At 40.6% G+C, this 24,096-nt stretch overlaps 1 protein-coding gene across 1 annotated transcript in view; it reads right to left on the reverse strand.

The window, feature by feature from the left end:
- Nucleotides 1-4,563: 4,563 nt before the first annotated feature.
- The window catches only part of FBXO34 (F-box protein 34), an 88,331-nt gene continuing 68,798 nt past the window's right edge, over nt 4,564-24,096 (reverse strand). The window contains exon 2 of the mRNA XM_081113738.1: nt 4,564-7,735. Coding sequence (XP_080969864.1) covers nt 5,629-7,725 — 2,097 coding nt within the window. The 5' untranslated portion in view covers nt 7,726-7,735 and the 3' untranslated portion in view covers nt 4,564-5,628. The remainder of the gene's footprint in view (nt 7,736-24,096) is intronic.

Here is a 24,096-nt window from a genome sequence, read left to right on the forward strand (position 1 = left end):
GTGCTGCCTAACTGGTTTCCCTTAAGCCAGTTAGCTATAAATACACTGGATGCCACCCAAGGGTGCATAACCACAGTGATGTTTATTCTTCCCATGAAGTTGTGCAAACACCAGCTATGGCCACAAATTTAGGAATGGCGTGCATGTCAATACAAGGGATTGCACATTTCTCACACAGGTACTTTCACCAACTCACAGAGATTGCAACACTAGCTTGTCTGAACCCAAAGGAAAACGGGGATAGAAGCTTTCAGATTCTCAGAGTGTCATGTCAGGTGCTTAGCACAGCAAAGAATGCACTTAAGGGATGTGGGCCCTTACAGACACTAAGACTAGATAACACCAGCTCTTATTGGTGCAGTTTGCAATATATGGCAAGAAGGGTTTTGGTGCAGAGTGGCTTTATTCTGTCATTTTTTTGTGGCACGCTATGGGATGAAAGAGAGGATGAATAGCCAGTCAGCTGAGTGAAGAAAGAATGAAGGCAACTAAAGCTCTGGAAAATGCCTGGGAATGCCCATGTAATAAGAAGTGCTGGAAGCCAATCCAAAAAAGTTGGCAGGGAGGCCCTGAAAAGTTCCAGTTAGAAGGGGAGGGGAGGGCTGGACAGAGCCCAGGAAGGGAACTCCACCATCATGCGTAACCTCACCTTCTGCAGTTAGCCCATAGCAGCCTGCCACCAGGGGAGCCCCTGGCAACAACAGAACCCAGATCACACCAAATGCACACTGACTGTTACCCAGCAGAAGTCCTCAGGCTGCCATGGAGCATCCCTAAGAACGTTCCCATGGGGGCCAGCTGTGGCCAGAGGAGGGCTTCCTAGATCCCTATATCCTCCCTTCAGGTTTCTCATACTAGATGGGAAACAACCCAGAGCAGTAAGAATCTGCCTGTACCCCTCATATTAAGATGGCCACTAGAGGGGAATATAAACATGTTATGGAGGGTTTACTGGAGGCACTGGGGATGGCATGACCAAGCTGCCCTCTCTGGGCCCAGAGTGAAGTCCAGATACAAAAATGGGAATGAAATGATAGATGCACAGGGTACACCCAGCCAAACCCAGTGGGCAGGCCAAGGTTGGGGGTGGGGTCCCAAAGAAGATACCTCCTGAGCAGAGCCATCAGTGTGCTAAGGGGATGTGGTCAATTTGATCGATCCTTTCAGAGAGTCATTTTGACAAGGCCGGGAAATTTAATCTTAGCCCTTTGTCCATTTCCAATTCATTTCTTCCTTGGCCATCTCCACTGGGCAAGGGACAAAGTCAAACTGCCCAGAGATGGGGAAGATGCTCTCTGATTTGTGGAGAGCGGCTACAGCATTTGGGCAGGTTCAAGCCTCGGACCAATAGGAGGGCACAGTCCTCTCATGGCAAAGCCATGGGCAAGTCCTAGCTTGGAGGGCAAAGCCCTCCCAGCAGATTACAGCCAAAGGCTCTAAATTATAATCTTGAACCTATGGTCTGAACCTGTGGTCCCATGTGGCTGAGTGATGTGGGCTTGACAGAGTTCACGTGCATGTAATTGAGTAGATTTAAACCCACAAGAATGTTGTAAACATCTTGACCACGCCCTACTTTGCCTCGTGGAATCTGGCTATAAAATAAAGACATGGCTTTCAGGCTGTGGCGCTATCGCTAGGTCTCCATCAGAGAGGACAGTGTCCCACCCAGACCCAGCTTTCTTCTCCTGTCCTTTCTCAATCCTTCACCGTCCCCTCTCAGGCTCACCGAACCTGGCTGAGCTGGCTCGCCACACTGATTCTTCCAGATTTCTCTGGTTCTGGTTTTTCTTCCAAATGGTGAAGTGAGGGATAGGAGATAAAAACTAGGCTAAATGGATCTGAGCCTCTGAGCGAAAGCTAAGGGGAAGTTTTCTTTATTTGAGTGCGGGAGGGAGAAGGGCTAGGATCCTGATGCCCACATTGTTTACTCTTACAAGTCTAAGATCTACAGCAAGGTGTAGGAAGGAGGTAGGTAGCCTGGGACTGGTGAAGGAAATAAAAAATGGGCTAGTTTCCCCAGTTTGGCACTAGGGGGCTCTGAAGCACAGCGTCTTTCTCCTCTGGGGAGAAATGGAGACCAGGGAGGGGCTACCCTTTGATGCCACCTGCTAAAAATCTCTACGGTTCACACACAGCACTGGGAACTGGGTCCTGCCGCATCATTCAAAAGGGAGAGGGGCATGCCAAGATGGGGTTGGGCTATTCTTACTGTGTCCTCTGCTCCAGGTCAGTTCAGCTCCTCAGAGTCACAGCTTGTGTCCCACGTGAAAACCAGATCTGGAACGGCTGAGCTGGGAAAACCAAGCAAGAGTGTTACTTATCCTATGTGTCCACTCTGAGCAAACGTAGACCTAAGAGCCAACAACGATAGCTAACCTGCTGAGCACTTACCATACACCGAATGGTAATCCTACATTCAGAATCGAAACAAACCTAATAGGAAGGTCCACTGAGATCGCCGGTTTAGAGCAAACCACAGGAAGGAGGACAAACACTGGAAATTCAGCCCAGAGGACTCTCAGGCTGAAAGGCATTTCCAACATTCACAGTCATATAAGTAAGTCATATATAACTTCATAAGCTATATAAATATCTGACCACAATGTTTTATACTGGAAACTAATGTAATAATGTATATTAAGTGTGATCAATGATTCTCTCTCATCATTGATGTTTCTCTATCTCCCTCTCCCTTCCTCTCTGAAATCAGTATCCTGATAATTTTTAATTAAAAGAAAAAAAGCATTTCCAACATACCTCAGCTGGGGTGAGTCATGAGGAAGGACGCTCACCATTAACTTTACTAAAATCCAGTGGGAAAATGAAAACAGAAACAGCCACGTCTGCAAAGCTGTAACCTTGATGAGGCCATGACACAGCATTGGAGCTTATCAGCCCCAATTCCCCACATCTCTGCTGGAGGGGCTGGTTCCGTGGAGGTTCAATTGGGTCAGACTTGGTTTCCTGATTCTTAAGAGCTGGTCAAATAATCTGATCCCAAACACAAAATGGCCCTTCTTCAAACCAAGAAGGGTTCTGTGTCTTGTACTCTTGACCCTGCCTACCTCTGAAGTACCTTGGGTTCTGGGATTCGTAAAATTCTTCTCGTTCTCACTGCTGATGCCCAAAGTCAGACTGTGGTGCCAGTGCAATAGCCCCTCCTGGTGTGTGGACATCAGCAGAAGCTTCTCATGGGGCAAGGACAGGGTGTCACAAGGGCTTCCTGAGTGGCCAAAGACCAGAGAAGGAAAGTGTTCTCAGCTGCTCTTCAGTCCTGTCACAATCAGTGAGCCTGCAGGATCCAGCTTATCAGAAGTGTCATTATGATGTGTCTAACAGGGCAGACCTGCTCAGCATCAAGAAACACTTTGTAGTTCAGGGAGGAGCAGATACTGCCTAAGGATAAGGGCAGAAGAAACCAAAGGGGCCACCACCGCCTCAGCCACAGGTGACTCCTGCTCCATCTGGCTTCGGTGCTGCTTGGCAGACCTGGCCAACACCTACTCAACCTTTCCATCTTTCTCCTTTGGGACCATTACAGGACAGCCCTCACTCATCACTTCCCAATCAGCCCCTCCACTGGGTCATTTACCACTACGTCTCCACAGCCCAGAGCTTACAGAGGTTGCAAGGGTTTTTTTTGGTGGGTAATTGATTTCAAGCCACCAAATTTTTAGATCCTCCATAGCAGCTTTCTGGGGCCCAAAACCTCCCAGCCCCAACAAGCAGTACATGATCATAGGCCTGAATACATCTTAATGACTTCTGAACAATTGACTAATTATGCCCAGACAAGTTGTAAGAATGTCAGATAACACCTCATCCAACAGGAAATACAGGGGTTGTTGGGCATATGACAAACTCAAAGTAAGTGTTAAAGGGCTGCAAAAATGTAAGCTTGTTATGTTTAAAAGTAGAGGCCCAGTGCACGAATTTGTGCACAGGTTGGGTCTGGCCAGCCCGGCCCCAATCGGGGCCAGGCCTGTAAGGAGGAGGAGAAGTGGGAGGGTGGCCAACCAGACCCCAGAATGGGGTGGTGGGGGCTGATGGGGGCCAGTGGCCTGGGGGAGGAGCCATGGATGGTTGGCTGGCTGGCCCTGCCCTTGATCGGAGTGGGGGGGCCAATCGGGGGCAGAGCTGGCTGGTGGGAGGAGTCGTGGGCCAATCGGGGTGGTGGGGGCCCATTGGGAGTGGGGCCGGTCAGGGGGAAGGGCTGTGGGGGCGTTGTCCGGCCGCCCCGCCCTCCATCGGGGTGGGAGAGTCCGATAAGGGTTGGGGCCAGCCAGGGGGAAGGGCTGCAGAAGGTTGGCCAGCTGACTCAACCCCCTAATCGAACCAGTTCGCTGGCCGCAGTGGACGTCATAGCGACCGGTCATTCTGGTTGTTACAGTGTTACAGTTGCTGGGTTTTTATATATATAGATGGTCTCTCTTCAGTAGCAGAAAAAAAATCTCTCCCCTTCCCCATAACAATTCAAAAAGTTTTTAATTCTTACAACTCAATTTACAATATCCTTCTTTGTTACTTGCAAAAAGAAGGGGAAAAAATCTGCAACTCAGGTCCCATTTAAGATGCATGTTTTTATTGAAATTAAAAAAAATTTGTAACCAGACAGAATAAAGTAGACAAGAATGTTATAATTTGACTATATAATCTCTCAATCTTGTTGAATCACTAAAATATAACATAGGATTGTTCTCTATGCTAATTTTAAGGTTGTCCAGTTAAACCATTATTTGGTATCTTTTCAACAGGTACTCTTAACTATTTATAATTTCTTATCAGAAACATTCATATATTATACAGGAAACATTCATAGTTTATTTTCAAAACATTCATATTTTATACAGGATATACAAATTTGAAACAATAAAAAAAACACACAATTATAGCTGCAACACTATCCTAGCTGCATTGTGGTGATATTTCGTCAGCTGTCCACTATATACAAATGGGTTTTAATAGTGTTACGTACAGAGGGGCCAAAAGCACTCATCTAAGGTAAAGGCGCTCGGGTTTAATGTGCACTTTCACAGCCCTGTGAAAACACAACCATTATATACACTGTAAACACCACAGGGCATGAAATCCATCTCCATCCACAAACATCAATCTCACAGGATCAAGCATACAAGGCCTAAGGTAAGGTGCCTGACTTCTCCTTCATAAGCATACTTTTTATCCATGACTGCTGCTCTTCTTTCCATAGGACATTACTCACTTATTTCAAATATGGTGCCTGCCAGTGCTCAGAAATTTCTGAAACCCCTTTTTGGGGACTGCCTGCATAGTCTGCAGTGAACTTTTCTGTCCGTCCTTGATGATGGCAAGTCTTCGTCCTCTGAGGATGGATTTGATTTGGGAAAACAGGCATAATTATTCACAGCCAACTAAATCAAACTGGGCTTCCACCCTGGATCAAATGGGAGGCGCCACTATAAAACAATGAGACCAGTTTTCTTGTACAGCTTGTAAATGAAAAAATGCCCAACAGCAGTCCTGAAGGAACAGGTACAGATTCTCCTAGAGTGATGGCTCTGAGAGGCAACACTCACTTGAACAGTGAGTCTAGGTGGTGTTTTGCAGTATTAAAAATCAGCCATTTGGTCGCCTCTCACATAGACTTTAGTATTCCTCTTCAGTTTCAGTCCCTTTTGCTTTCTTGTGGATTGCCCGATTAAAGCTGTGGCAAGCAGGGACCCAGTGATTGTCATGAAGCCCCAGCTTACAACCAGGGAAGCCTTTCTGAGAACGATGGCAGCACATCCAGTATCCTGGCCCATAAGGCAATGCCTGGCAATAGGGCTTGGGATGCCACCGGCACAGGGACACATCCCCTTTCACATATTTTTTCTTGCACTGCTTACAAGGGTCCTCTCTATAGCGTGGGTCTCGAACCCAGCGAGAATCTGCTGGCCTGATGTTGTAGTATTCAATGATGAACTTGAAATAGCAGCAGGTACATTTAAGAGCCACTAAACTCTTGGTGGGAAGGAGCCTGAAGATTTTCACCAGAATGTGGTGGGGCAGGAAAGCCATGTACTGCTGAGGTTCTAAGAGCTGCTGGATTTTAAATCTGGTCTCCAGAAAGTCATGGGACACCTGCTTCTTCCCACTGGAGGCCTCGAGCACCGGGACTGTACTTTCCACAGGAGGGGCTGGCGCTGGGACGAGCGAATCAGCTGAAACACTTTTTTCCTCAGATGCACTGCCACCCTCAGCACCATCTTCAGGCTGGCTGGCCTCTGGAGACTCTTGGGTTGTGCTTTCATTCAACTGGGAACAGTCTGACTGCTGCTGACCAGGCAGCAAAAAGAACAGCCTCCCCGGAAGTGGGTCTCCACAGGACTTTAAACTAGAAGGCTGGTCTCTCTCCACCTTAGACACAGCGATACTAATGCACACAGATTCTTTTCTTCGCTGATCAGGATTTTGTGGCACCAGCTCTTCAACAGCATCTGTGGGCAACTCAGTGGCTTGGGGACAGGTCTGAGGAGGAAAAGGTGGCTCAGGTTCCTCTGTCATTTCTACATCATACCTATTGCTGTTTTTCACAGCAGTGTGCTGATCTGGCTCTGTTGCTGCACTATCCCTGTGGAAACTCACACCTGCTGGCAATGAGGGACACCCTGGAGGAGCCCCATCCCAGGCCTGCTTCCCCTCAAGAGAACAATGGCCAGCTCTTGACAGGCCACAGTCCACAGACACAGGGGCCTCCAAAGCACCTTTGTTTGTTTTGCCTTCATCAGCCTGAGTGCCGTTTGCAAGCAACACGCGGCCTACATTTCGACGGAAGCTGTTATTCCTTGAGAGGCTCCCAGGCTCACTCTGGCTCTGCCGCTTCAGACACTCAGACTCCAGCCGGGCTACCATGTCGAGGACGCGGACTGGCTCACTCTGGGCTTCACCAACCTCAGGATTTCCCCTTTCCGTGGGTTCTTCACAAGCTCCTGGGGCAGAAAAGGGCTCAGAGGCTGGAGGCCCACCTCTGGATTGCCCAGAAATCCTCCCCACGGCAGGTGAGTTAGTGCAGTTTTTCGCACAACTGGCCAGCAGAGCAGCACTGGCTCTTTGCTCCAGGAAGGCAACCATCTGTATGACCGACAGAGGCCTCCCAGCACAGATACTGTCCCCACTGTCACTCACGTAATGCACAGAACAGTGCTCAATGCCACACGCAAAAGGCTCAGGCTCATAGCACCTGCTGTTGATTTCCCTCATCCTTTCTAACTGTATCTTGGCTTCTTTAAGATCCCCTGATTTTTTCCTTCTTTTAGTAGCTCTCCCATCAATATCCCAGGAGCTTTTTATTTTCATAGATCCTATCCTATTGCTACACTGGTGGGCTGCGAAGAATGCTATTTTCTCCTTGGTATTTCCTGGTTTCACCACAGCCCAAATATCAAGCGGCCCTTCCCCTTCTTCGCCCTGGTGGATTGTTGCAGATGGTGCATTCTTCTTGGTTTTAACATTCAAGCTGCTCTCTACAGGACTCTTCCCACTCATGCTGCACAGAACATTTGGAGAAAGGACCCCAAAAGGCTTTCGAGATGATGCTTTACCAGGAGATGTGGAAGGAAAGACACTTGATTTCATGTAGCTAGCTTCGCATTTTTCATCATGTATAGTCTCTTGGTGGCTCATGGAAGTTCTCAGTGTTTCCTTGCTAATTTGAAGAGGTTGTGCTTTCTTCTGCAGATTCCAATATGGTTTTAGGTGCATAACAGAGGCTCTACGGAAAAGAAATACACATTTGATTACGATACTCATTTTGTTTCTAGGAATTTTTTTTTTTTTTACTTACACTCAGATGGTTCTAGCAAATAATAGAAATGTTTTCTATCAGTTCACTAAATCTTTACCAACTCTCATTTCAGCTAGATTTTAATATAGAGATCAAGAATAACAAAAGCAAACTAACCATTTTCCATGGTGTATAGGCCAGAAAATAAGTTGGTGAATTTTAGACTCAGTGGACAGACTGAGAGAATTTCAGAAAACTGACATTTAGTCAATATTCTATACATAAAACTAGTGCTTAAAAGAAAGAAATCTGAATCTACAGAATATATTCCAGTAGGTAGAAGGCAGTATAGGAAAGGAAACTAGAAAAGGAACTCATCCAGAATTCCTAGTAGATTAACACTATTTCAAAGTCATTTGTAACTAGCATTTTATTGATTGCAAAAGTTTATCAAAATTATTATACTGTTATCAAAATTATTATGCTATTCCCACACTGTTGAATATCCATATGTTTATAACTTTTCACTTGTTTGCTTATGTACTTTGCCCATCTATTAGTCTTGATTTTCTAAATAACCTATTTGTATAATCTCCTCACTGCCAATTTTTCTGTGAGTATTGTAAGTCAAATCCAGAACCTCTAATTCTTAATTCTACAAGCCATTTGGAATCAATTAAAAAAAAGTGCCTTGTTTTGTTCTCTAACCTGGGTAGAGATGGGAGCCATTTTTAAAATCAGACAAAAAGATGATTACATGCAGAGATCTGAGTTCTAGTCCTTGCCATATCACTAATTAACCACACAGGATGATTTTTACCTTGGACAAGTCACTTACTCTGATTCTGCATTGAAATATTAACTGAGAGGTCAGAATACCAGATTATCTCTCCAAAGATCTCATCATTTAAATGTCAAAATAGCCCACTGCTATACAAGAAAGTGTTCTGTAGGGATGCCTGGTCTCCTACAAAATAAACCTACAGACCAAAATAAACATCTGTAGTCTCAGGTTGGTGGAGTGAGGCAGGAGCAGTCTAAGAACATGGACTTTCATCTACTCTCACTCATGGGGACACCAGTCTAAGACATACATACTGGGCAATTCAGCATATTCCTCTCATTCACCCCATAACCTTACTTGAGTGAATACCTGCAGTGTGGCAGCCTCTGTGGTAACTGCTTTCAGGTATCAGCTTTAATAATCAAGAGTGAAAGTGATCATCCAGAACAAGTTTACCTTTCATTTCAACTTTTAATTCCTAGAGTCCAGTCAAAGTTAAAAGAAGAAATGTGGATATGAGTATCTTCCAGCTAAGTAAACAGAAATCTTGCATTTAAGGCACACCAGGTATCTTTTAAAAGATATCCCTGAAATAGATCTTTTTTTCTGATCTTATTGAAGCAAGTCTAGCTCCAGAGGGGTGTCTCCAGCACAGAAGTTCTCCCACTGCAGACACAGCTGATTCTCACAGCCAACTGGCCTGGAGGTCAATTCCTCACAGTGATAACTACAACAATCAAGGCTTAGTTACAACAAGACTGTGCACAAAGCCCACAAGGGGGTGCACCAAGAGTGTCTACCTCAGGTAATTGGGACACTTAGCACAGAAAGGAACTCTATCGACACAGCGAAGCATAAAAAAATGCCGAGACAAAGAAACAGGACACAAACAACAGAATCAGAGGAAAGCAAACTGCTGGATATAGAGTTCAAAACCACACTTTTAAGGTCTTTAAAGAACTGTCTAGAAGCTGCCAATAAACTTAATAAGGCCCTCGAAAAGACTGGTGAGACCGCCGATAAATGTAGTGAGATCTTCAAGAAGACTGGTGAGACCGCCGATAAATGTAGTGAGATCCTCAAGAAATCTAATGAGACCCTTGATGTTGGGATAAAGGACCAACTAGAAATTAAGCATGCACTGACTGAAATAAAGAACATTATACAGACTTCCAACAACAGACCAGAGGATCGCAAGAATCAAGTCAAAGATTTGAAATACGAAGAAACAAAAAACACCCAACCAGAAAAGCAAAATGAAAAAAGAATCCAAAAATACAAAGATAGTGTAAGGAGCCTCTGGGACAGCTTCAAGCGTACCAACATCAGAATTATAGGGGTGCCAGAAGATGAGAGACAGCAAGATATTGAAAACCTATTTGAAGAAATAATGACAGAAAACTTCCCCCACCTGGTCAAAGAAATAGACTTACAAGTCCAGGAAGCACAGAGAACCCCAAACAAAAGTAATCCAAAGAGGACCACACCAAGGCACATCATAATTAAAATGCCAAGAGCAAAAGACAAAGAGAGAATCTTAAAAACAGCAAGAGAAAGAAACTCAGTTACCTACAAGGGAATACCCATACGACTGTCAGCTGATTTCTCAACAGAAACTTTGCAGGCCAGAAGGGAATGGCAAGAAATATTCAAAGTGATGAATACTAAGAACCTACAACCAAGACTACTTTATCCAGCAAAACTATCATTCAGAAGTGAAGGCCAGATAAAGAGCTTCACAGATAAGAAAAAGCTAAAGGAGTTCATCACCATCAAACCAGTATTATATGAAATGCTGAAAGGTATCCTTTAAGAAGAGGAAGAAGAAGAAAAAGGTAAAGATACAAATTATGAACAACAAATACACATCTATTAACAAGTGAATCTAAAAATCAAGGGAATAAATAACCCGATGAACAGTATGAACTGGCGATTGTAATAGAATCAGGGACATAGAAAGGGAATGGACTATTCTTGGGGGGCGGGGGGGGGGGAAGGGGTGTGGGGTGAGGGAAGAGATTGGACAATAATCGTGCACCTATGGATGAGGACAGTGGGTGGGGAGTGAGGGCGGAGGGTGGGGTGGGAACTGGGTGGAGGGGAGTTATGGTGGGAAAAAAGAGTAACTAATGTAATAATCTGAACAATAAAGATTTAATTAAAAAAAGAATAAGATGAAGATATATGAATAAATAGGTAAATTAATAAATGATAAATGAAAAAAAGAGGCACATCTAGAGCTATTTGTGTCAAAATTTTTGGGTTTTTTTCCCCCATATCCCTTCAACTCCTAAATAAAATGAAAGACATAGAGTTTGCTAAAAAATCCAATAAATTCTCACATAATGATCTTATTACAGAATGTCTGTGGATAAATTTAAACTCGAGCAATGTGTGTACCATTCTGCATCGCACAATATGTTCTCTCTTTGCCTTCCTCCCCCACACATTATTTTAGGTGCTAAATTGATAGACAGGGACATTAAGAAGAAACAAAGATTCTGTTTGCACTCATTAACCGGTAAAGTCAGCTCAAATGACACATTACTAATAGATAAGGTTTTATAGCAGATTAAATAGAAGATGATCCCAGGGAACAGAAAGGAGGGAAGGAAAGGTACAATATGGAAGGAGAAAAGCTAACAAAACCATGTGATGCAATCAGGGTGACCGTAGGTCCCCTGAAGAAGACAGGACATTTAGGCTTGAGTTCCCAACTGGCTGAAGATTGCCTAGGATATTAACCTCTCCTCTCCTTTGCAAGCCTTTAAGACCCTGTCCTGGCAAGACTTAGAAAAAACTTTGCATCTCTAATAGATTACATCAGATGGTGGCGCTTTTCCCACCCCCACCTCACTCCCTCAGACACTGCAGAAAGCTCCAGCCAGGTTTCCATGGTTGCCAATCTCTTTATCATAATTGTATTTTTAAAGTTCTCTATAATAAAGTCCTGCTCTCTTGCAATTAAATAAATTGCAGAGATATAGCACCTACCTACACAAGACTGTTCCTGAGACACTCAGATATGTCCTTATAAAATATAAGATCCCTGGGTCCACTGAGTCAGAATTTCTGGGATTGGGTCCAGAATCTGTTTTTAACCTTAGATTAACTTGAATGGAACTTCAAAGGTCATGCGTTAGATCTGGTGTAAGAGTGCCATGGGTTCCAGGTTTGGGCTGGGGTGCTGGACTGCTTCAATAGGGGTAAGGTGGAACTGCCCAACAAAAAGCCAAGCAGATCGTCTATACTGAAGCATTCATCCTGACAGTCAGGTAAAGACAGACCCTTTTTCTTGTTATTCTCTTTAAAGCTGAAAAAAAATTATGGCCTATCACCAAATTTCCTCTTCAACTTCAACCCTTCAGCTTCTTTGACATTGCTTTTTCCCAGATCTCTTCTTCTCCTGCCCTTACTCAGTGTTACTCAGAGTTTTGTTTTTCTAGACTAGACCATTGTCACGAAAGCCATATATCTAAGTGATCTCTTCTAGTTTTAAAGACCACAAACTGATGACTCTCCACTGATGTGCTCTCATATCCTATTGCCTGCCTAGCAGACATACTCACCTGGATATCAAAAATAATCTTAAAAACTAACAAAACTAGTTAATGATTACATCAAGTACCCAGTCCAGAAAGTTGAGTCACTTCGATTCCTCCACCCTGACCCCACATCCAATCACGAAGTCACTGATATGCTCCCTCTTCTTCATCCCTAGCACAACTGCCCTAACTTAAACAGCCATCTCATCTCTGCTACACTGCTGTTACCACAGGAAAGCCTACCCTTCCCTGCATACCAGGTGGTGGAGCCCACTCCAGCCAGCCTATAAGATCAGCTCCCAGCCTATCAGCTCCCCTCCTGCTTTGCCCTACTATCATACTTCACACTCTGGAAGCTCGTCCACAGAACCATTACCACGGGAACAGGTGAACAAAGGCCAATCATATCACTTTAAGATACAAATTTTAAGGCATCCAGAACCATAAAACTAACATAACATCTTTAAAATTTTTTCATATTAACGGCCACCCATTTCCTTCTATCCATTTATTATGAAAAATTTACTAAACATTCTGGGGTGGATACTACTGTACAATCATGACTAAGATCTAAAAGCTGCCTTTAAGGAAACAGATAATAGGCGATTACAACAGAATGTGATTATGTGTTATAAGGGTAGAATGGGTGTTGGGATACTTGGGGGGGGGGGGGCGGGCTAAATGGTGGCATACAGAGAAGGGAGGAGTGTGTGAGAAGAGGAGAGGGGACTCTCAGCACCAAGTTTAGTTTTGAGGGTATAGAAAGAGGTCAAAGAAGCCCTGATTTTCAAAGCTAAATAAGCGCTGAAGGGAGATAAATAAATTCCTAAGAGGTTCAAAGTAGACAGTGCTTTTGGAAAACTGAGGTAGGTGAGAAATAGCCGGAGTCCAAGCTAAGGTGTCATGAGTGGAAAAAGGACAAGTAAATGAATTAGTAAGAAAGAACAGGCAGGATTTTAGCCACTTATTATAAATGGAGATTGAAGGAGAGGAGCAAAGGTTGAGTCCTCGTCTTACGGCTTCAGCAACTAGATGGAGAGCGGTACCTTTTAGTGAGATGGTAACAAAGGTAGCTGAGCAGACCTGGAGCAGAGGGAAGCAGAAGCTGCCTTTTTGGAATGATTTTTAGTTGTTGCTACCTAGTAAGGAGATTAACACAAGAGAATAGGAAGAAAGGAATAAGACATTTGTCATAGAAACATTTAAATGAGGAAAAGGTTTTCTGGATAGAAATTACAGATGTCTTTTTCCAAAAATTTCACAATAGTGGTATATCACCGTTATAATCAGGGGAAAAATGTGCATAAAAGGGAGGCGCAGACACTTTTAGATCCTACAGCAAGATCAAATAAAGAACCGTGTCCAGTTAGCTAGGGAAGGAGATCCCTGGTAACCCTGCTGTGAGGCCCTGTATTGTGAGTAGGACAGAGCCAGAGTTCTTGGTGGAAGAGTGACTAGAAGGTGAGAAAGTGAACCTTAGCAACTCTTTCACAAAACTTGGGGGTGGAGAAAGTCTTTGTCTGCACCTATCACCTTAAATCCTTTCCAAGAATAATGTGAGAAACAACAATGAATTAATTAGTACTTGAACACTTTTCCTCCAAAATCCTGCTTTCAAATAATTCCAGCATTCCTTTTAGTCTGTAACTTCTGATCTCAACTCAAAAAAGCTGGAAAAACTCTTTAACTAAAATAGTATACAATCCCAACATGAAGACATGGGAGAGAATTTAACTTTGCTTAGGGAAAATGCTTGGATAAATCCCAGAGCCTTAAGAGAAGGGATGAACCTGATCAACAAGCAATGGAAAAGACAGAATTTCTTTGAGCTAACAGGAAGCCTAACATGAAAGGCAGATAGATGCCTGCATTCTAATTTGTGACTCATAGTCTATGGTGCCTTGCCTATCAAAACAGTTTAGAAGATAAGGCACTTTCTGTTTCTTTCTATTACATTAAAAGTACAGGACGGCTAATTCCAAAAAAAAAAGGAGTCATCATTTATTAGCATTAGCAGTTGCTCTTTATTTACAAAATGTCAGAGTAATAAAAACAGAACAGTCCCTGAAAGACCCTTCCCATGATACCTTTAGAAAGGGGAAAAGCATACAGTAAATAAATCCACCATTTCTTTACAAATGTAAAAGCTGCTAGAGGACATCTTATATGACTGCCTTCTTCACTGAACCATTACAGAAATGATGAGCAACTCCAGCAACATGTACATATAATAAAATCCTGGCTTTTGCAAATGAAGTGAATAACAGAACTAAAACGACTTTTGAAGCCCCACAGCTAGTTAGTGGTGGAATTAAGATATGAATAAGATAAGAATCTCCTGGATCTATATTTTCCTTGCTACCAAAAAAACCCCCAAAAACCCAAAAAACAAAAAAATCACCACAAAACAGCATATAAAATCTTATATTTGATTACGACACAAATAAAACTTATTAAAATTAAATAACTCTGATAGCATCTCTTAGAAGAGCCTTTATCTTTCAAGTTGGGTCAATTTTTCTTAAATTGGATCAATTTTTTAAGTGCCATGTAAAACCTCTACACAGAACTGTGAATTAAAGCAGACATATCATAATCACATAGGAAGCCATACATACTTATGTAAAAGTAGGTAGAAACTGCTTCTACAGCTAGTAAAGTAGAAAAAAGTGCCAAAACCAGGAGGGTGTGAATACAGGCAGAGGAATTAGAAAAGACTTCCCTCCATAGGCCTCTAAGCACTGACAGAATGCATCCAACCCCAACAAAGCACCTTAACAAAACAGCAAAATACAGCCTAAGTCAGAAAAGATGGTATTTATCAAACTGAGTTCCAAAATACTGGGGGCTGAATTTTTTCAGGGAGTTAGCTCACTTTTTTTTCCTCTTCTTTTTAAGGAATATTCTCTAAAGCTGATATTTCATGGGAATTCTGAACTTTGCCTCAGGAGGTCCGGATGGTTAGTAGTACACAATTTAATGGGAAAATCCTTTATTGTCTGTTAATAGATACTGAGTAATACAGAGAATGGCCTTTGGAAACATACATGCAAGGTTTTAAAGAACTCAATGCTCACAGCTTTCATCATTCTTAGAATTCACAATGGTATTGAAGTGCAGCACATACCTGCTGCATGGTTATCTATAATACGTATAGATTCTATATCATGATTAAAGACCAAACAAAGCTAACTTCTAAAAAATAAAAGTTATGATAAGCTTGATGGGCAACAAAGTATATAAAACACACTGAAAAAGAATATTACAAGTTGGGAATGGTAGCCACTACTTTGTTATTCTATTGTGATCACAACAGAAGTGATACTCAATACAATTAATGGTACTGCAAAATACTGAATTAGGGATATTATACTAGTTTACATGGGTCTCCCCACTCCCCTTTTCTTGGATTAGGGAAAAAGGAGGAGGGCCTGAAGGAAAGAACACTTGTTCAGGCTGTTACAAATTATTAAACAAACAGCTGGAGAACAGAGACATAGTGAAGTATTTCATTTTGGTTCAATTTACCATGTTTATCTATGTTAACCCAGTAGTTTACAAAGTTTTTCCTACTGTTCCTGTGACATAATGCCAAATGCTCTAAAAAATCTGGCACATCACAATTTATTGCTACCTAAGCAGATGAGACATCTACAATTTGGCAACCCTGACTAAAATGAACATCAAAATCCAAATGAAACCCAATAAAAAAAGTTTAGAACCCCCAAAATCATTAATATATTTTGAGAAGTATATTATTACTAAGAAAATTCTGCCTCCACAGATTTTGAGATATTCCGCATTCCTGATAATTTCTTACAGAAAACAAAGGAAAATAAAAACTTTATTCTTTCACATAAAAAACTGTTACTTCCTTGAGTGAGCTGATGCTTCTTTCAACTTTGAAACCAATCAGTCTTCCATATATATTTTATGCAAATTTATATATATTTAAGGCAATAGCAATTTTTTACATCACTTGTACATGACATGCAGTACTTTCAAAGAACTGATGAGAGCTTTAACATATGCCCTATTTGACCAAAATGTAACTTGGACATAAAGAGGTCATCTCTCCCAGGGAATAAATGTTAAAGATTCTAATACTAGCTATGAACACAGTTCAAACATCCATTAGGTGCCAAATAAAGATTGACATGAAACATAAGAGAACAGCTACTAACTCTACAGTGTCAATGCAGTACCACACTGCTTGTCTGCCAACATACACACACACCCCTGGGGTTGGATGCCTCAGTCTTTTTTTATTTATTTGATTTTTAGAGAGAGAAAGGGAGGGAGGGAAAAAGAGGGGAAGAAAGGAAGAGAGAGAATATATGCATTCATTGGTTGATCTTTGTTATGTGCCCTGACCGGGGATCAAACCTACAACCTTGGTGTATGGGGATGATGCTCTAACCAACTGGCCAGGGCAGGTGCCTAGATCTTAAGCCAAATACCTAACTGGGTATAGCCTAGCTCAGGGGTCCTCAAACTAAGGCCCCCGGGCCACATGCAAATACAAATATTGTATTTGTTCCCGTTTTGTTTTTTTTACTTCAAAATAAGATATGTGCAGTGTGCACAGGAATTTGTTCATAGTTTTTTTTTTTTTAAACTACAGTCCGGCCCTCCAACGGTCTGAGGGACAGTGAATTGGCCCCCTGTTTAAAAAGTTTGAGGGCCCCTGGCCTAGCTCATTAGCACCATTATACGTACCTGAATTTTAACTGGCTTATCAAAGAAAAAAAGGAGATAAAAAAGTCAAAATTCAGGTTAACAAATATGAAGGCACCAAGCAAAACAGTTTGCTCGCAGTATCAATGCACACAAAAGATTGGACAAGTTAAGACTTTTGTCAGCAAACCTGGGTGGGGGTGGATGGGGTGGGAGAATTACTTCAGAGATAGGACTCACGATGTTTACCAAAGAAATAAAACCTAAACCACAGTCCTGACTGCACCCAGCTGTTCAGTAATTAATTAATCTTCCTTTAACCACATTCCTCTAGCATCTGTTGAGCCAAGACTGAAGTAGCAGTCCATGTACTGGCTGGTCAAGGTGTACACTTTGTTAAGAATTACCACTTGAAAAGAAATGAAGTGTCAACAGAAAACAAGACAAAAAAATTGTTGCTTTGGCACCTGTTTTTAGAATTTATCAAAGCCAATTTGAATATTAGAGTTAAAAAAGTAGTATATACAAGGGATAAATGTGAGAAAATCTATATTGCAGAAAACTAATTAGGCACTAAGAAGCCCAAGGTGTCAAGTTATTGGACAAAAAACTACTCCATTAGTACACAGAAGGTTTATCTCCATCTTTTACCCCACAGCCATCCCATTCTGTAGAATCTGACTAAATCTGGGATTTCTAAAGCCAAATAGGAAAGATATAATTATAACAAGATATAAAGAAATCTCAATTCAGGGTAAACTTTGGGCCTTTAGAACCGGTTTTGCATAAAACTAGAATCTAAAAAGAAGTCATGGGTTTAAGAGAGCCCTTATAAATCTTAACCTCTGGAAATTCCTAGATGTATGTATTTACTTAACATGGTTATAATCATATTGTACATACAATGCTGTACTTTTCATAACAAGTATTTTACATGTGATTACATGGTTTTCAAACCCACCGACCATAGAAGTGTAAATGCCAAAACTTATTAAACCATTCTCTCCAACGCTGGATACTATAATGTAACATCTTCATGGATGTAATCTCTTATGTATTTAAGGGTATATCCTTAGAAGTTTCTCAGAAGGGGAATTCCTGAGTCATAGTGTTAAGTATTTTTATGACTGGATATATCTTGCCCAAGCACTCCCAAAAGCATACTGCTAACTTACATGGCTACCACCAAGAAAATCATGTCAGTTTTATGGCAAAGGTTTTGTTCTTTAAAGAGAATTGTCTTATACCTAGGGAAAGAAACCAATGTAGAACTAGAGATAAAAGATACCAGATACAAACAAGTGAGAACAGAATAGCTATTTCCACACTAGAATAACAGCTTTAATAGCTCTAAGATGCTTACCATGTGCCAGGCACTGTTCTAAGCTTATATCCTCCCCCAAAAAACAACTTAAGAAGTGCATACTCTATCTCCAACTGTACATGAAGAAACCAAAGCAGAGGGAAGTTGAGGAACTTGCCAGGATCACACAGCAAGCACATCAAGGCGCCTGAATGGACATGTGGTAGGAGCCAAAGGCCATCTCTTAACTACTATGCAATGAAGGAAGCAGATGAGGAAAAGGGAGAGGGTACTCCTTAGCAAGGTAATCCTTAATATCATAAAAGAAGACTGAGGAACCTCAATGTGACAGGAAGCAGAATTTGGGCTATGTGCTCAATTTTGGATGCCTTAAATGATACCGTATTTAAAATTAACGTAGTGTTTATCAAATATTTAATATCTTGCTGAGTGTCAGGTACTGACTGTGCTAGATCCTGGGGCTTCAGCATGAACAAAACTGGAATTCCTGCCCTCGTGGTGAACTTGACAAATATACATTCATCCCTTAGCTTTTCATTCATTTTCAAATCTGAAAGTTTCCAGTTTATTGAATCAAGTTAGCAACAGAAGCAGACATCACTAGAAACATTCCAATTTATTTTTAGCAAAGAGAAACTTCAAAAACTAAATATACAGGCATATCTCGTTTTATTGCGCTTTGCTTTATTATGCTTCTTACAAATTGAAGGCAAGCCCCTCCCCCACCATTTGATTACAACTCGCTTTATTATGATACTCGCTTTATTGCAGTTGTTTGGAACCAAACCCACAATATCTCCAAGGGATGCTTGTAATGTCAAAAATTGACAGTCTGGAAGAGGTGTGAGGACAGATGACAGTACCACAGAACCAGACTGGGCTGGAATGACTGTACAGAACACACATGGGAGAATACACAGAGACACTGTTCTGCTATTGATTTATAATAGACTTATTTATAAAAATCAGTCCCATAGAATGAGAAATACTAGAGACTAGAAGACAAAATATAACCACAGGCAAATGGGAAACTGTAAAATAACAAATAAATCAATAAAGAAGACCAATAAGAATAGGAATTAATTTCATGGGTCTAAATTTCATGGGTCAAACCATCTCTTTCAGATACTAGATTATGTAAAGCTATACACATTTTATTATATGACCCAGTACTGGGGGACAAAAAAAATAGTTAAGTTACCTTGCTATACTCTTTATTGTCACCCAACTGCTACTTTATCCTGAGTGTATTACTTTGCGAGGGTGGCTTGAAGAACAGGAAAGTTTCTTCTCACAGTTATGGAAACTAAAAGTCCATGATCAAAGTGTCATCAAGTTTTGTTTCTTTTCTGAGGTCTTTTTCCTGGGCTTGCATGTGGCTGCCTTTGCACTGTAGCCTCACTTTTTCCCTCTGTTCTTGCATGCCCCTTGTATCTATCTTTTGTGTTCAAATTGTCTCTTCTACCAAGGGCACCAGTTAGATTAAATTAGGGCCCACCCTCTCTCTGTTCAAATTCAGTCGCATTCCAAGGTACCTAGGAGTTAGGCCTTCAATACATGAAGCAGGGAAGAGCACACAATTCAGCCCATAACAATGGGGTAAATACAAGAACTCACAGGTTAAAGTGTGATGTTTGAAGATCACATAAAAAAAATAAAGCTATTTTGATTTGACTTCTATATAATCCAAGCTGGCTCAAGAGAACACTTCAAATAATTCAAGAGCTCACTATTGCAATAATAATAAACATCTGGACAATCTCCTAACTTTCTGCAAAATATGTCTGGAAGGGGAAAAATTGTTATCCCTATTCATTAAAATCCCATTTATACATAAAACACTGGTTATTAACCTTTTTTGCAGTTGCCAAGCCCTTTGAAATTCTGATGAAAACAAATGAGGCTCTCCTGAGAAAAGGACATGCATCTACATATCTACAAAGTTTGGCATTATCATTGCAGGAGATTCATAAACCACCTCCCTAAGCTCATCAGAATCCAGGGACTCGGGTTAAAGGGCACTGACCTAAAGGACCATTTATTATCTAAATTAAAAACTAAGTGTCAGAAATTTCAAGTTATCTCTGAGCCTCTGGGTGGTCTTCCTTCATTGTGTCTCTTTAACCTGACAAGCAACTCAGTATCTTGGAAAAATGCTTCTTGGACTTTTAAGCAGAATGTGACTCTTCATTCGTAAAATAAAAACAGATTTGAAAACTCAAAAAAACCAACTGTCCACAAAATAGAACAAAATACTTGAAATTGAGATTATCTTGAAAAATAAAGGAAAACAAAACAAAAAACAAACAAATGAAAATAAGAATACATGTAGTAACCATGTTTACATTTAGCTACTTCCCAAAGATCTGGAAGTAGCTAATGATTAATCAAATAATATCGGAATAAATTTTAATCCTACCAACAATAAAGAGAGAAAGAGAAGTAAGCATTATTTCAGAAAATCTAAACTAAGAAAAACCTGCAATTTAGCACAAAATCTCAGAATAAAAAGAGAAAATATCAATAGGTAGAAATTACTAGTAGGTTTCTTATTTACTGAAAAAAAGAACCATTACTTTCTACATACCAAACTCAAAGCCAACAAAGATAATGTTGTGCTGTAAAATTTTAAGACTCGGCTTGTATTCTACTCTCTCTACTCAAGAGTAGTCTCTGATTTTCCTCAAAAAGCAGCTCTGGACAGCTGGTCAAAACAGAACCTTATGTGGAATTCCACTCACTATTCCACCTCGGGAATTCTGTGGATAATTTCAGCGATATGTAAGCTCTCAAAGATAAGGACCCCTTGTCTGCCTGGTTTACTGCTATTGCCCCAAAGTCTCACTCAAAAAACTGTTTGCTGAATTGGAGTAAATGATGTTATTCTACATGAAGCAATCTGAATCAACAAGGCAAGAATGTAACATTTATTTCTACTGTACTAGCACCTCAACTGGATCACTCTAGCCTTGAGTTGGGTCTAACAAAGTACAGGGTGGGCAAAAGTAGGCTTGCAGTTGTGAGTATATGAAACAGAGTTTATTCTTATTCTTATTTCTTAATTATTGTATTATTTTCTATATGAACAACTGTAAACCTACTTTTGCCCAGCTTGTATTAACAAGGTGAAGGCTCAGAAAACAAAACTGCTATTCATTTTTTAAAAAACATATTTTATTGATTTTTTTTACAGAGAGGAAGGAAGAGGGATAGAGTTAGAAACATCCATGAGAGAGAAACACTGATCAGCTGCCTCCTGCATACCCCCTACTGGGGATGTGCCTGCAACCAAGAAACATGCCCTTGACCGGAATCGAACCCGGGACCCTTCAGTCCGCAGGCCGATGCTCTATCCACTGAGCCAAACCGGTTACAGCAAAACTGCTATTCATTTAAGAGATGTATTATAACATCATTTTCTAAAGAGTTACCTAAAAGATAACTTGCTAAAAAAACAACACACACACACACACAAAAACACACACACACAAAAACAAAAACTTCCTAAAGATTCATTTGGCAAAATGCTGAAATTTTTGTGTTTTATTTCCTGATCTAACACTTTAATTTCCCTTCTATGTCCATTTAAAATGATCACAGGTCTAAGTTCATCTGGAAGGCAGACTCTCAAAATCCCCCAAAGAAAAGCAAAAACTAGGTTTATTCCACTGCAGATGTACCTGAAGATTATATTCAACTATACTTACTAGCTTTTACTAAAGAGCACATTGAGCTTGAACAAGATCTGAAGAAAGTAAAGAAGAAAGGGAGTAGTAAGAATATGAGGGGAAAGAAGTGAGTTATCTGGTCTGTTGAAGAAAATCTCCCCTATTAACCCCACCACAGACAATCTTATTGAGCTCACCCCAGCTGGTCAAACCCTAGGCTTTAGAACACTTTATAGTACTCCAGCTTCAGTTGTTTGCTTTAAATGAAATATCTACGAGGTGAATGGGTTTTTTTCCCCAAAAACAAATAAATTATTTCCAAAAATAAAAATATTATCATATTAGAAATATTAATAGAGAACTATCTGGAAGGTCCTCAAAGACACAAAGTGGGCACCAGACCAAATGTAAAAGGCAGAAGTTATGCAATAGAACATACTGTAAATTAGAAAACTGAAAAAAAAAATCAAATTATTTTCCAAGCCTCTTCTATAACTTTACCAAAAATCTGTACAATTTTGAAACTCAGGTCTTCTATAAGTAACACCAAAGCTAACTATATTAAAGAGACATATTTTAGACTTTATTACTCCCAATGCCAAATCAAGCCTAGAACGGATTTTTAGAAAATCAAACACATAGCTCATTTTAAAAATAATTTACATAAGCGGGTAATACTTTAAAACAGTACTTTATAATATTATACAAATAGAGAAGTTACATACTAATTAGAGTATATATCTATCCCTAATTCGTATTTCTAGCTGGGAAATAACCATCAGTAAGCACTCTATGACAACTTCCTAACTAGATGGACTGTATGGTCTGGAATCATTCTGCAGTAACCAACTACTTAATATAGTATATTGCACATCAACACCAAATCAAGCACTATATTTTCATTACTGCTACAAAGCCATAGAGAAAGAATACTAATTCAAAATAAAATAACTTAAAGCCATTAAATGACTTAAATAAAATTTATTTCCTGATCAGTTTTTTAAAAAAATATATTTTATTGATTTTTTACAGAGAGGAAGGGAGAGGGATAGAGAGCCAGAAACATCAATGAGAGAGAAACATCGATCAGCTGCCTCCTGCACACACCCTACTGGGGATGTGCCAGCAACCAAGGTACATGCCCTTGACCAGAATCGAACCTGGGACCTTTCAGTACGCAGGCTGACGCTCTATCCACTGAGCCAAACCGGTTAGGGCTTCCTGATCAGTTTGATTTTTTAAAAAAGGGGATGGAATGACAGAAATAGATACTACAATTTTCCAACTTTTAGTGAATTAACAGATCTAGGCATTGATCATCAGTAGCTGCTAGCATCCCAAAACTGAAACACAACCACACATTACATGCTCCTGATGGGGGTGGAAAGGCACTTTAAAAAAATCAATACTAATCTGGTCAATCCTTAATCAGCTACCAATATGCAGGAAACACAAGAGAGAGAAAAGTTGAATACCTAAGGGACACAAAACAGCAAAATCTAGATTAGGGAGAAACTATAGAAAAAAATAAGGCTAGTTTTGTCAAACAAATTCTAAGAGAAACAGAAAGACAGAGATTGAGGGGAGCCTATACATCAAAAGAGTCTTTAATTATGTGGACCCTAAATCAAACAGATACAATGTAAAAATTATTATCTGTGTATGTATACATGTATGTCTAAATTTTTAAGTTCTCATCTCTTAAGATATACATCCTAAAATCTTTTTAGATTAAATTATATGTCTGAGATTTCCTTCAAAACAATATGGGAGAGAAGAAATGGTTGGGTGTATAGATCAAACAAAAATGGCCCTGAAACTGGGTAATGGCTAAGTGGGGGACTATCATACTATTTCTATATTTTTGTACTTAACTAAATTTTTCCATAATTACTGGTCTTTTAAAATGTCCATAACGCACACACAGTGTGGAGCTGCATACCATCTGATTTGAAGTGAAGAAACTGTGGAATTCAGTGGTTCCCTGGCCAGGGCAGCTTTGCAGGGCTCATTGTAAGTCCCTGCCCACCAAGCCACAGGCTGTCTGATGCATCCTCTCCTTTCTGGTTCAGACACAGGGCACCAACTAACATAAGTTCTTGTCCTACTCCACTCCCATTACTGAAAACTGGACAGGAAATCAGAAAGCAACAAGAAAGATAAAAAGAAAGAGAAACAAACACAGGCAGTTAAATAAAATCCTATATAATAAAAGCCTAATATAATATGCTAAGTGTCCGGTCGTCTGGTTGGCCATTCAACCAATCAAAGTGTAATATGCTAATGATATGCTAAGGCCACTCAACCACTTGCTACGACATGCACTGACCACCAGGGGGCAGACAGTCTGA

This window comes from Myotis nattereri (assembly GCF_964212035.1).
Source record: "Myotis nattereri genome assembly, chromosome: 1".
Lineage (NCBI taxonomy): Eukaryota > Metazoa > Chordata > Mammalia > Chiroptera > Vespertilionidae > Myotis > Myotis nattereri.